Consider the following 15,033-nt stretch of genomic DNA (forward strand, 5'->3'; position numbering starts at 1 on the left):
AGTCTGAAGGAATCATATCATCAAATGGGCGTTTCAGGAATTCTTGGATGGCTCACTGCAGAATGACTGAAAAATCCAACCAAGCATATCCAGCAGTGGAGACAACTCCGTAACAATTGTCCACATGATCGACAGCACAGCTAAGATGAAGAAAAGTAGTAATAACAGAGTTGCACATATCTTCCCACAAGCGATGCACATTTTCTGACAGAACATGGCAAAGTCAAGAAATCACGTATGCTGCATTATCAAGATGGAGCTCAAATTTAGAGTAATGCTGCACATTTCTACACAGATTATCCAACAAAGCAGAGCAGAGGATCCCATTAATGAGAAACATAAGGTGAGGTTCCCCGAGTTTCCTCACAGTGAGATGCCTAGCTTTGGACTGAACAGAGTGGAGGAAGTAGGTGCTAAATAACGCCTCTGAAGAAACTCGAAGCTTAGAGCCCACCAGATTATTAACAACCAGGGATGAAAAGAGGATTTTCCGAAATTAAAGGGCCTCCTTAAAACCAATATCAATGGTGGTAAATAAAGCAAGAATCAATGGACAGCTTCATCCCACACTGAGGGAGTCATTAGTTCAAACCAGTCAAGGAACTTAACACTAACAGTGAGCATCAACAGAAAGAGATGAGGCAGATTGCATGTAGGGACAACAGCATTCAAGCACGGGCATCTGCGAGAGAAGCCAATATAAACCTCAACCCCATCAAGAAAGTAGAGAGAGACTGCCTGGCAAGAGACCGAAGTAGGTGGAGGCAATACACAGGCAATTGAGAGAATTCTGAAGTGAAGGCTGCATGGGTAAATAACCTTGAACCATACACGATTAGTGCAACCATTTGTTTGTAACACTTAACAAATCAAGAGCGATCACCCTTATATCGCTTCAGACTGCACGATTTAATAAAAAGCAACCATACAACTGCATTCTGCATCATGGGCAGTGATTACAATAGAGTCACATGCTTTCACAGCAGAGTTCACAAGTTAGGAAAGCAGGATGTGAGAATTTAGAAATTACTCAGACATTTGCATGTGTCACTATTAGTTTCCCCCTCTATTTCCTCATTCTATTCTGGCCAACTACAACCATTTAGCCACAGGAGTTTTTAGAAATGGATTCATTATTATTAGTTCCACTGGTGACAGACTGACAATGATATGAATTTATTTGAGGAAGCTGGATAGGGAAAGCAAATAAAACAGTAAACTGCACACCAAGAGCTTATCTAGTACCCTCAAAAACATTGTATGTTTCAGATTATTTTCAACATATTTGAGAAATATATAAAAACATATTGTTTCACTATATAACTCTCACCATCATCAATATTTAGTCATTTTTAAACCCCACTAGAAGCAATCTTACCTTTTTATTGTATGGTTCTAGGCTTTTTATGACTCGAGAAATGCCAAAGTCATAGTTTCCTTTTGCACAGTAAAGTGTTCTAGAGAAATGCAGAGACAAACACGAAAATAAACCTTTTGGCACTCAAATGTTCTGTATTGTATTGTAGCATTGTATTATGAAATATTATTAATTAAACGTTCACAAGAGTTATGAAATTTAGCAGAATACAATTGCCCTAACCCGGGAGGTATCAGCTTCGGGGGCACGCATTTCTCCAAATATTGTTGTATCTCTCGAACCCGGAGGACTCCTGGAGGAGACTGGGTGAGATTTTCGAGGTGTATGGAGCATTCTCTGGCCTGATAATGAATTTGGAAAAGCCCCTGATAATCCCTATTGGCAATTGGATACCCGAGGATGACTTGCCTCTGCCACAGACAGAAGCTACCCAACACTTTAAATACCTGGGATTGTGGGTATCTCTAGGGGACGCATTACACTACGAGGAAAAACTGTCCCCTTTGCTTCTTAGGCTAGAACAAGATATTAAGCACTAGGTGACATTACTACTTTTACTTCTTGGTAGAGCAGCGCTCTTTAAAATGATCAGACTGCCTCACTTTACTTACTATTGCCAAACAGTCAATACACTATCTTGGTGATGTTTTTTCAGATAGTGGATAGATTGGTTCAAACCTGCTGTGAGGAAATTTCCCGCCCCGAATAGCACTGGCTACCGTTCAGAGGTCAGTTTATGAGGGGAGAATAGCATTACCCAATGTCCGTAGTAGATATTATGAGGCAATCCAGGTTAGTGTAATAAATGATTGGGATTACACCCCATTCGATGACCCGGCCTTTCAGATGGATCGGGCAAGTATGGGACAGAATGGATAGCACCATATATTGTATGGAGGAAGTTAGGTGTGGATGCATTACCAGAGACAGTGATATCCACGTGGCATAAGGTAATAAGGGAATTTGGTTGGAACAAGAGATTTACCCTACTATGGTAGGAGACAAGACTTGGCCTGGAGCCAGACCTTTCGGGATTTTACAGAAATGGGATGTAATTGGCCTCTCGACACTACGAGACGTGTGGGACACAAATGAAAAGGTGCTCTTTGAGTTTCTACAAATGGAATATCAGATGGTGATGTAGACCTTTAAATATCTCCAGTTGAAACATGCCCTGCAGGCGAAGATCCCTCCTGATAAGGAGACCAAAGAGGACTCCGTGTTAGAGTGGAGGCTGTTGGACTGCTGTATGGCTACGGAGGCCATCTCCTAGCTCTATGCTACTCTAATGAACAACACGCAGGGTGACCTTGGTGGGCAGCGGATCCGATGGCAGGTAGATGTAGGAGAATTGGATGATGATGACTGGTGGGATGCACTGCAGGTCCCTGGGGAGGTGGCCATCAGAGGGAATTTCGGCCTGATCCAGCTCAAAATACCTCATAGAGTGTATTATACGGGAGATCTGCTGTTTAAAGTAGGTAGAGCTGGGGACAACAGATGCCTGCAACATTGTGATCTAAAAGGGACGTTACTGCACACGCTGTGGAGCTGTCCAGCCCTACAGGTGTTTTGGGAAGGAGTGGTGAGCAAGCTGGGGGAGGCTACAGGCATTACAATTGGGGCACTTCCTTCTCTGTTAATGTAGGGTATTTGGAGAGAATCTGAGGCGACGTCATACAAGAGATTGTTCCACCTGTGGTTTCTACTGGCAAAGAAGGAGATCACCTGGAAATGGGGTAGCCAGGTGTGCTCGACACTCCGAGATTGGACCATGGGAATGGAGACTGGAAGAAGAAATGGTGTATGAAGGGAGAGACCGCTCCAAGAAATATGAAAAGATGTGGGGAGAATGGCTCACCCAAGACTGAAAGTGGACACTGGAACCAACACACCATACCTGTGGGGTAAGCTCAGAGCCTTGAAAAGTGATCAAGACTTGTTAAGAGACCCCCCAGCCCTGGCACCGAGTAGGCTACTGGGAAGAATACTGAAGTGGGGAACACACAAAATGCTGTACGGTATGTAGGGGTGGTGAAGGGGGGAGTAATGGATACTGGTTGTGTACCCAAATATCGGCAAGTTCACTGTTTGGCTTTTTTATTTTGTTTATTAGTATTGTTTTTGTATGTTTGGGCAACTTTCTGTTTATTGAAAATTCAACAAATATAATTATTTAAAAAACAGGAGGTATCGGGTCTCACATTTAGGAAATCGCATTTTAAATTTGGGTGCATACCCTTACCTTGCTTACGTTACACCTTAACCTACCATAACTGAGTCAATTATGATTACCTTCAACATCATTACTTCCAAATTTCTATTACTGAAATAAAATTAATTTAAAGTTAATACATTAATAGTTAGGTAGGAGTTCAGGGTAATGGTGAACAATAGATTTAGAGTTAGGGCAATCATGTGAATAAACCTGCAGTCCTAGATTAACCTACAGAATAATCCCACTTGTCCAGGCTGAGACCGGGTGGAGCTAAGGAGAGGCCTTGAGATGGCCTGCATAGACTACTGTAACATCGCTTCCACAGGACTCTCAAGAGCTCTAGAACAAGGGGGCCAGAATGTGTCTGGGCCTGCGATACTGCAATTACTTAAAACCAGCCTTGAAATCACTCCAATGCCTCCTGGTAGGTGCAAGAATAAAGGGATGTGGTCTATACAGAATGCACAAGGCTTATTGGACGACAGGTCCAGGATAACTGCAGAGACTTGCCACTCAAGACATGCCCAACAGCAATACCCTCCAATGAAACTAGTCCACAGCATGCTGGGTGAAAAGAGTAAGAGACTCCAGGAGCCTCTTTGATAAACTACTATACCAAGGACGAACGAGAAATTAATGCTTGGAGGTCTCGTGAGTTGCACTCTCCCACCAGTACTGAAGTATTACCTTTCCAATCAGAAATAACTGGTGCACAGTGTATATAAACCCTATCCTCAAAATCAAATTGACCCTTCTGTGGTCCTGGATGGTGTTAAAATCTAAATATGCTTCAAATTACCAACTACATTTAACCTGGAGATAATATATTCCAAGGCTAGAGTTTACCAATCTGGTAACCACCAAGTCTCTTCTTGACAATATAATGCATCCACATCCAAATCACGGGGTGATAGACGTGTTGGGCAATCCCATATGCATCTCAACTACAGGTTATTAAGTGTTATATTAATGTGGACAAGCCCACGTAGGACAAACCCCATAGCATATATCTTCCCTGGTAATCATTTTCAGCATTCTGCACGTGACCACATTTTGATAGCTGCCATGGTTTGGCAAATTGATGCCGAATTAGCGTTAGCCCCATAAATATATAGTGGGTAGCTACCACCAGGTTACCAAATTTTATTTTAAAAAATTACGATTAACCATGCAACCAGACAACGGGTGGCTGGAGAAAATGATTACAGATGATAACTCTGCACATCTTTCCTCCTATTATTAGTTAAACCCCACGGAATGTAAAATAACTGTGGGGACCGGGATCTACTAGGTGGAATTATGCACAGAATTCCCAATTACGTCAGGCTTAACGAACAAGTTACTTACCTTCGGTAACGATGTATCTGTAAGAAACATTAGTTAGTTAGATTCCTCACCTTAGAATATCCCCAGGCGTCAGACTGGATCCGGAAGATTTTTCGTCAGCAATACCCCTTGCGCGTCGCTAGGCGTCGTCTGCGGCTCCGCGTCCGTCGTCGGCGTCGTGCGCCGGAATGACGTCGTCGGAGTACTTAGACGCCGCCCCCGCGCGCTGACGTCAGTTCTTGTACATAGCTTTCCGTGCCAGGAACGCAGAGCCATGCAAAGACCGACACTGGTGCCCAAAAGAAAATCTAGGGGCCTGAAACTAATGTTTCTTACAGATACATCGTTACCGAAGGTAAGTAACTTGTTCATCTGAAAGAAACACGTTAGTTAGATTCCTCACCTTAGAATAGATACCCAAGCAATACCATCCCCGGTGGTGGGTCTGCGAACCAAGATCACACCAGAAAGTCCTGGCAGACAGAAAGGCCAAAGAAGCCATCCCTCCGGACTTGGCTGTCAAGGCAATAATGCCTGGCAAACGTGTGAAGCGAAGCCCACGTTGCCGCCTGACAGATGTCCTGCAAAGGGACACCCCGTCCCAAAGCAGTGGTAGCCGCCGTGGCCCGAGTAGAATGGGCGCGCAGCCCAACAGGAGGGTCCTTTTTTGCCAAGGAGTAACAAATTTTGATGCACAAAACGACCCACCAAGAGATGGTCCGTTTGTGCACAGCTTTCCCCTTCTTAGCACCCATGTATCCAACGAAAAGTTTGTCGTCCACCCGGAACTGCTTTGTGCGGTCCAGATAAAAGGAGAGCGCACGTTTTGGGTCCAGACGGTGGAGCCTCTCTTCCTCTTTGGAAGGATGCGGAGGCGGAAAGAAGGTGGGCAAGGTGACAGACTGCCCAAGATGAAATGGAGTCACCACTTTCGGAAGAAAGGAGGGACGAGGCCGAAGGACAACCTTGTCCGGATGAACAGAGAGAAAAGGAGGCTTTGAAGATAAAGCCTGGAGCTCACTCACCCGTCTAGCCGAGGTGATGGCGACCAGAAAAGCAGTCTTAAGCGTCAGCAGACGAAGAGGACAATTATGAAGAGGCTCAAAGGGAGCACACATTAGAAATGTGAGAACAAGATTCAAGTCCCACTGAGGCATTACAAAAGGGACAGGAGGGAACGTGTGAGTAATGCCTTTTAGAAAGCGTGTAACTACAGGGGACTTGAAAAGAGAAGGCTGATCAGGAAGCCGCAAGAAGGCAGAGATGGCAGCAAGATAACCTTTCAGGGTGCCCAGGGCAGAGCCCTGCCGGGCCAAAGAAAGAAGAAACAGTAGAACCTCAGAAAGAGGGGCGGAAAGGGGATCCACAGCCTTTGCTTTGCACCATGCCACAAATTTGTTCCACCGGCAGGCGTATACCGTCTTTGTGGAGGGACGCCTGGCTGCCAGAATGATATCACAGACTTCAGGAGGCAAGTCAAATGGCATCAACTGCCGCCGCTCAATCTCCACGCATGGAGGTGGAGGCTGGACAGGTTCGGGTGGAGGACCGTCCCCTGCTGCTGCGACAGAAGATCCTCCCGAAGGGGCAGACGTATCGGAGGATCGGTCAACATACTGAGTAGCTCGGGATACCAGTACCTTCGTGCCCAATCCGGAGCCACCAAGATGACTTGGGCCCGGTCGTGCCTGATCTTCTTCAGCACTCTGGGCAGAAGTGGTATAGGCGGAAAGGCGTACAACAGACCGCAACTCCACTCGTGACGAAAAGCGTCACCGAGCGAGTGCCGCCTTGGAAATTCCAACGCGCAGAACTGCTGACATTGCGCGTTCTCTTCGGTGGCGAATAGATCTAACCAAGGCTCTCCCCACTGCTGAAAGAGACCTTGCGCCACTTCGGAGTTCAGACGCCATTCGTGATCCATCATGCACCGGCGGCTGAGTTCGTCTGCTCTGGCGTTCAGAGAGCCCGCCAGATGTTGAACCACCAGGGTGACGCCCTGGTGTTCCAGCCATGTCCAGAGGCGCAGGGCCTCCTGACAAAGGGTCCACGACCCCACCCCGCCCTGTTTGTTGCAATACCACATGGCGGTGGTGTTGTCCATGAACACCTGCACGACACTTCCCCTGACAGAGGGAAGGAAGGCTTTCAGTGCAAGTCGGATCGCTCTCAACTCCAACAGGTTGATGTGGAGACGAGACTCCGGCGGAGACCAGAGGCCTCTGATCTCCGCCTCCCCCATATGGCCACCCCATCCCAGGAGGGACGCATCCGTCACTACGACATGCTCCGGATGGGGAAGGGAGAGGCTCTGGCCCTTGACCCAATCGCGGTCCGTGAGCCACCACTGCAACTGCTGTGCAGTGCCCTCCGAGATCAAGACATGGTCGGACAGGTTGCCGTGATGCTGGGCCCACTGAAACTTCAGGTCCCACTGCAGAGCCCGCATGCGCCGCCTGGCGTGATGCACTAGTAGGATGCAGGAGGCCATCAGCCCCAGAAGCCGCAACACTAGCCTGACCGAAACCCAGGATAGAGGCTGAAAGATGGGAATCAGGGCCTGAATATCCCGGACCCGCTGTTCCGGTGGATAGACCTGGAACTGCGCCGAATCGAGAACCGCTCCGATGAAGAGGAGCTTCTGAGAGGGGCTCAGGTGTGACTTCGGCACGTTGATGGAAAATCCCAGCAAATGCAGGAGATCCGCCGTAGTCTGGAGGTGGGAGACGACTGCCTGGGGCGATCCCGCCTTCAACAACCAGTCGTCGAGATAGGGGAAGACTGAAACCCCTGATCTGCGCAGATGAGCTGCGACCACCGCCATCACTTTCGTGAACACCCGAGGGGCACTGGTAAGGCCGAAGGGGAGCACGGTGAACTGAAAGTGCTCTTGACCCACCGTGAACCGCAGGTAACGCCGGTGGGCCGGCAGGACGGGGATGTGGAAATATGCGTCCTGCAAGTCCAACGCTACCATCCAGTCTCCCGGGTCTAGGGCAGCTAGAACCAGAGCCAAAGTTAACATCTTGAACCTTTCCTTCCGGAGGAAGGCATTGACATTCCGGAGGTCCAAGATAGGGCGTAGGCCCCCTTTGCCCTTCTTGGGAACCAGAAAGTAGTGGGAATAACAACTACGACCTACTTCTGGGCTCGGAACGCGCTCGACGGCCCCCTTGGCCAAGAGGTCCGAAACTTCCTTGTGGAGAAGATTCAAATGATCCCCCGAGATACGGTGGTGCTGCGGTGGCATGGCTGGAGGGGTCGTCTCGAAGGGGAGGGAGTAGCCCCTTCGGACGATTTGCAGCACCCACCTGTCCGATGTGATGGACCGCCAGTGGAGCAGGTGATGGCGAACTCTGCCGCACACTGGCGTGGAATGGGCCTGGAAGCTCGGACTAGGAAGGCTTTGAGGCGGATGCTGCCGGGGTGGATGTGGGCTGACCGCGTCGACCTCCAGAACCGCCTCGGCGGAAACCACGTCCACGACCGCGCGCAGGTTGGTTCTGCGGCTGGTGGCTAGGCGTACGTGAGGAGGCACCCCTTCCTTGGCCACGAAAGGGGCGAAAGGCGGAAGTTTGCGACCGCGGGGCCGAGAGGCCCAAGGACTTGGCCGTAGCCCGGGAGTCCTTAAAGCGATTCAGCGCACTGTCCGCTTTCTCGCCAAAAAGGCGAGTGCCATCAAAGGGCATGTCCATGAGAGTGCTCTGGACATCACCCGAAAAGGACGTGGACCGCAGCCAGGCGTGACGTCTAAGCGCCACCGTGGTGTGGAAATATGGATTTTCATGATCAGTTATGTCCCCTATCTTGGACCCCAACGGTTTCATGTATAAATCACAAGTACATGTATGTTCCCTCCAGTTCCAGTTATGAAGACGCAAACACATGTGCGTCCACCGTCAACATGTCCTCTGTCAGATCCGCCATGAATAGGCCGGATATTCCATTCCTAAGTATGAAAGGCCACCGGCTTTATATGGTTCACTTATGCCATTTTACAGTCCAGGCAAGTAGGCCCTGATTCTGTCATCGAACTCTTCTTGCCTTCTGCCTCTGAAAGCTCCAGTCTGAGCCTGCATCTGTGACCATGAACTTTGTCTCATTCTCTGCGCGGCTCACGAAGCCTGACATCAGCCTATTCTCTGCCAAGAACTGTATTTCACCTTCGAATTATCTGCTTCCCCCTCAGCCGATGCATTCCTGCCTAGTAGTTTAAGTAAACATTCTTTCCAGTTACCGAGCAAAAGGCCCGACTTCTCTGTCTTTATGCAAGTAATTCATAGCCCTGTTACCATGGAATATTCCTACCCCCTCGCATTTAGTGTAGACACTTAGACGCTTGTACACGCACTCACAGTCAGTATAGAATAGATTTTGTCCGAGAGCCCTTCCCTTGTGGATAACATAGTTCTTTAAACATAGGATGTTAGATATGATTTGGGATTAGGTTGACTTGACCCCCCAGACTTTTTGTCTCCACATGTAGAGCTAAATGTCAAGTCCCCTTCACCCTCTAGTTGCGCGTCAATCACACGTCATGCTGCTGCGCGCGCATCTCTGCCAAGTATTTCTGCTGACATTGCGAAATCATCTCCAGGTATCCACCCACACATGACAAATTACCCATTATCATCAAGTGGACGCCCACATGGACGCCCACCTTCACGCCTACTTACACGCCCACATGCTCTTATCTCATTCTCTCTTGCTCTTTTGCTTACGTACAATTGAGAAATGTATATATACTGTACTCTGTGAATAATGTTTTGAGAATATTGAGAATACTTTTCAGCCCCGTCCAGATCCAATTTTGGTGATGGAAATATTCTCCCTTTGACTCGAGTTATTGGAATAAAGCCCTTTATGATTCTGATACCACAGACTCAGCCTCTTGCTTTATGCATGATCTTATTGATATCTGAAAAATTATGACAGCGTGATATTTTATTTACCACAGTGGTAGAAATCGCCCTACCCAGCGAGTCCGTAGTGTCAAGCCCACATCGGATAGCATGTCGTGCTGCATCCCTCCTGTTAGACCTACGTCTAAGGGGGTAGCTTGGCTCAAGTCACTCGGCTGAACACTCCTTTTGGCCTTTCAGGCCTGCATCCCACTCAGCTCGCAATCCTGCGTCACATCACCCAAAAAGAACACTACACCGATTTAATTTATGGAATACTCCAAGTCTTTATCTTTTCCTAACAAACTTAGTTTTCTGGTTCCTCATTTTGGAGTGTAGCAGATAATTACATTACAGGTATTCTCAGTTCCGCATGACAGAAATCGACATTAATATTCTAACAAAACAGTTCGTAGAATTGTCTCTAAAACACTCTTTGCTTCTCCTCCCGCCTTGAATCTGGAGACCTATTTACATTTCTACTTGGTGAGTCTCAAACCACATTTCCAAAACCACATTTAGACTCCTCTAAACATTCCCCTCACAGCTAAACCTCCTTGTTCCTATCCTGCCAACCCGATCCAATCTCTGCTTATGAGGTATTCAGCTGGCGGTTGCTTGTTGCTGGCAACCAAGGGGGACCCTTCCAACAATTCACCTGTAGTCTACCTGTGGCATAGGGCCGAAACCATGACGTTCTGGCGGTATCTTAAAAGTCCCTGTTTTTACTGGACTGGGGACGGTTGTTCTCAGCATAGGAGATCTGTACTCCCCAGAGTTTAGTCCCGCGTCAGGATACTTCAGCGCTCCCGGCCCCTTAGTCAAAATCCAGGCTCCCCGCCCCTCCAAAGCCCAGCTTACTTCAATCCAGGCTCGAGGTCCTCCACCGGCAGCGGGGCTCGTTAGTCTCCACAGCAAGGGGGGGGCTTTCTGACTGGGGTTAAGGGAAAACCACTTATAGACTACCCCCCACCCTCAAGGAATTTCCCGTGAGGTGAGCTTCACCGATCCAATTCTTCTTGGGCACTTCCCGGCCTTTCTCACTCTGTCAGGCGCTCCCGCCACTGCCGACCGCAGCGCGACTTGCGGGAGCGCAACCCTGTCTCCGTCAGGCACTTCCGCCGCTGCCGAACGCAGCGCGACTCGTGGGGGGTGCGGCCTCGTCTCACGGCTGCTGGGAGGGGCGGTACTTCCTTGATGGCCCGTCTCACGTGACCCGGGTGTCAGCTTCCAGGCCAGCCCCGGCTCGGCTTCCTGGCCGCCGCTTCTGAAGACAGATGATCGGCGCGTTGACAGCTCTCCACACAGCTGACGCGCGCGATGGCTGCAGGCCACACCGGAGAGTCCCAGCACCCCACCAGACTCCACTGCTCCTTCAGGCCTCCACCGGGGGCCCGCAGACAGGCCCACCCTCGGAATGACTGGAGGTGAGGATCTTAGATCGGGGCCAGCGCTTGTAGGCAGAGATTAAGGGGCATGGCTCACGGCAGACCAGAAGAGCAGATCCACTAGCCCGGGGAGTATTCAGCACAGCTCACTGCCCTAAAGCCCACGATGGTGTGCCGTCATTATCGTCACTGGGGGAGGTCAGATTCCCAAATGACAACCATGGAGGTTAAGGCAGTCCCAACGGCAATTCCTCCCTGGGATTCCTCTTCAGGCTTCCAGATTACGCTAGGGACCCTTGACCAGGAAACAATGCCTCCCAGGGTCTTTGGCTGAGTGCAGGGATCGGTCAAATGATAGAGGGTGATGTCGACTAGGTAGGGGGGGTTCGCGCAGACCCTAGGGTCTGTCCTCTCCCAATCCCGCGCAATCACCTCACCACTCAGGTGCCTCACTCCTGCCTACTCCACCGCCTACCTTGACTCTAAAATGGCCGCCCTCCTGCCACCTCTATTTATCACCTTGGGCTGGACTTGCCAGAGGAGTCCAGAAGGTTCTGGAATCTCCCATGGCAGTCATAGCCCGGGCGCTGAGGTGACAGTTGGAGCCACCATTTTGTGAATCCTACCTTCCTCACCTATCTACCTCAGGGGAGCACCTTGCGCCTTTCCCACACCTGATGTGGAAAAGACACCCAGAACCTCTACATCAGCACCCCTAAAAGCTTGGTAGACAGAAAAAAAAAATGAGAAGGGGACAAGGGTTAAAAATAATAACATGAGGAGGGAACCGCCAAAGGGCTGACAGGTCTAACACGCGTCCCCCCCAGCTGAAAGTGGGGAGAGCTACCCAACCCCTTGGGAGTCCTCTTCACTAAGGCGGAAATACCTGGAGAGACCGTCAGCATTGGCGTGGTCTACTCCTGGGCGATGTTCCACCCTAAAGTCCATCCCCTGTAGGGAAATGGACCACCTCAACAGCTTGGGATTTTCGCCCCTCATTTGCATCAGCCACCTGAGGGGCCGGTGGTCGGTCTGAACCAGGAAGTGCGAGCCAAACAAGTATGGCCGCAGCTTCTTCAGAGCCCACACCACCGCAAAAGCTTCCCTCTCAATTGCACTCCACCTCTGTTCCCGGGGGAGTAGTCTCCTGGATAGGAAAACCACCGGTTGGTCTAGACCCTCATCATTGAGTTGCGACAGCACTGCCCCAATACCGTGCTCCGACGCATCTGTCTGGACGATAAACTCCTTAGCGAAGTCAGGGGCCCTGAGAACAGGTGCCGCACACATGGCCTTTTTCAAGGTGTCAAAAGCTTGTTGACATCCCTCGGTCCAGATCACCCGTCGAGGGTGCTTCTTGGAAGTGAGCTCAGTCAAGGGGGCCACGATGGTACCGTATCCCTTGACAAAGCGTCGGTAGTAACCAGTGAGGCCCAAGAAGGCCCGAACCTCTTGTCTGTGTCTTGGGGGGTTCCCAGGCCATGATGGTTTCGATCTTGGCCTGGAGGGGTTGCACCTTGCCCCGACCCACCAAGTGACCGAGGTACACTACCGACCCCTGCCCGATCTGGCACTTACTGGCCTTGATCGTCAGACCTGCCTGCTGCAAAGCCTGAAGAACGGCCTGAAGGTGACTCAGATGGTCCTCCCAGCTGCGGCTGAAGACAGCGATGTCATCCAGGTACGCAACTGAAAAGGCATCCATTCCAGAGAGGACCTGGTTCACCAATCGCTGGAACGTAGCAGGGGCGTTCTTGAGCCCGAAGGGCATCACACAGAACTGGTAGTGACCCTCGGGTGTGGAGAAGGCTGACCTTTCCTTGGCTCCATCTGTTAGGGAAATCTGCCAGTACCCAGATGTGAGGTCAAAGGTACTGAGATATTGGGCAGCTCCCAACCGGTCAATGAGCTCATCCGCTCTCGGGATAGGATGAGCATCTGTCTTTGTTACAGAATTCAGTCCCCTATAATCCACACAGAACCGGAGTTCTGGGGTAGTGCCCGGTGGGGCAGCTTTGGGTACCAGTACCACCGGACTGGACCAGGGACTACTCGAAGGCTCAATCACTCCCAGCTCTAGCATCTTGGTAACTTCCTCATGGATGCTAGCCTTCACCTTATCCGACAGCCGGTAGGACTTGGACTTCACAGGTGGGCTGTCCCCTGTGTCCACGTCATGGGTACACAGATGAGTCCTTCCCGGGATAAGGGAGAACAAGGAAGCAAACTGCTCCAGTACCTGGCGACAGTCCTTCCGTTGTTCAGGAGTTAGTGACGGTGAAAGGATCACTCCCTCCACCGATCCATCCTTCTCTTGGGACGCAAACAGATCAGGAAGAGGTTCACTTTCCTCTTCCTCTGACCCATCAGTCACCATCATTAACGTGACCTCGGGTCTCTCTTGGTGAGGCTTGAGGCGATTGACATGGAGCACCCGATGGGGCTGCCTGGGGGTCTTAAGATCTACCACGTAGGTAACCTTGCCCTTCTTCTCAACCACCTCAAAGGGGCCTGACCAGCGGTCCTGGAGGGCGCTAAGCTCTCCAGGTTCCATCACCCACACCTTCTGGCCAGGCTCCAGCTCCACCGGGTGAGCGTTACGGTCATACCATACCTTCATGACTGTTTGGCTGGCTTCTAGGTTTTCAGAAGCTTGCTTCCACAACCTAGCCATTTGGCTACGAAAGGCCAGCATGTAGCTCACCACATCCGGGGGAAGTTTTCTGGGAGTCTTTTCCCATCCCTCCTTCACCAGGCTGAGGGGTCCACGCACAGGGTGCCCGTACAACAACTCGAAGGGGCTGAAGCCCACTCCCTTCTGTGGTACCTCCCTGTACGAAAACAGCAAACAAGGTAGGAGGATGTCCCATTTCCTCCGCAGGCTCTCGGGCAGACTCCGGATCATGCCCTTTAAGGTTTTGTTAAACCTTTCCACCAGACCATTAGTCTGGGGGTGATAAGGAGTGGAGAACCGGTAGGTAACTCCACACTCTTTCCACATAGCCCGCATGTATGCCGACATGAAGTTGGTACCTCTGTCCGACACCACTTCCTTGGGGAATCCCATCCGGGTAAAAATTCCCATAAGGGCCCGTGCCACCGCAGGTGCAGTAATGGTCCTCAGAGGGATAGCCTCTGGGTACCGTGTGGCATGATCCACCAGAACCAGGATAAACCTGTGACCGGCCGATGTTGGTGGATCCAATGGCCCGACAATGTCGATGCCCACCCTTTCAAAGGGGGTACCAACGACAGGCAGTGGTTCCAGGGGAGCCTTCAGCTTCACCCCTGTTTTCCCACTAGCTTGGCAGGTTACACACGTCCTACAAAAAGTATCGGACGCAATCCTCATCTGAGGCCAGTAAAAATGAGGGACCAGTCGAGCAAAGGTCTTGTCTTGTCCCAAGTGTCCCGCCAAGGGTATTTCGTGAGCCAGTCCTAATAGGAAGACTCGGTAACGCTGGGGAACTACCAAGGCCCGGGATGAACCATGCACCGGAGCCTTGGGTTCGCTATACAGGAGTCCATCTTCCCAGTATATGTGGAAATTCCCCGAATCGTTACCCGCTGCCTGGGCTTCGGCCTGCCGCCGTAAACCCTCAAGGGTAGGGCACTCCTTCTGGGCCCGACAAAACTCTTCCCTAGTAGGTCCTCCCTCCACCTGCCAGTCTGCAGGGGTAGGCAAGCCCTCCAGGGACATTACATCCCCCTCCGTAGACTCCGGGACCACCTTGGTGACCCCATCCACCTTTGGAGGGTCAGATGCCAGGGCAGGCTTTCCCCGTCCCCGTCTACCCTTTCCGGCAGCTGATTGGGCCTTTG

At 50.6% G+C, this 15,033-nt stretch overlaps 1 protein-coding gene across 1 annotated transcript in view; it reads right to left on the reverse strand.

The window, feature by feature from the left end:
• LOC146789062 (intraflagellar transport protein 70A) overlaps positions 1–15,033 on the reverse strand; it is a 276,982-nt gene that overhangs the window by 60,257 nt on the left and 201,692 nt on the right. Inside the window, exon 17 of the mRNA XM_085629969.1 lies at positions 1,379–1,457. Coding sequence (XP_085486095.1) covers positions 1,379–1,457 — 79 coding nt within the window. The remainder of the gene's footprint in view (positions 1–1,378; positions 1,458–15,033) is intronic.

This window comes from Triturus cristatus, chromosome 10 (genome assembly GCF_964204655.1).
Source record: "Triturus cristatus chromosome 10, aTriCri1.1, whole genome shotgun sequence".
Classification (NCBI taxonomy): domain Eukaryota; kingdom Metazoa; phylum Chordata; class Amphibia; order Caudata; family Salamandridae; genus Triturus; species Triturus cristatus.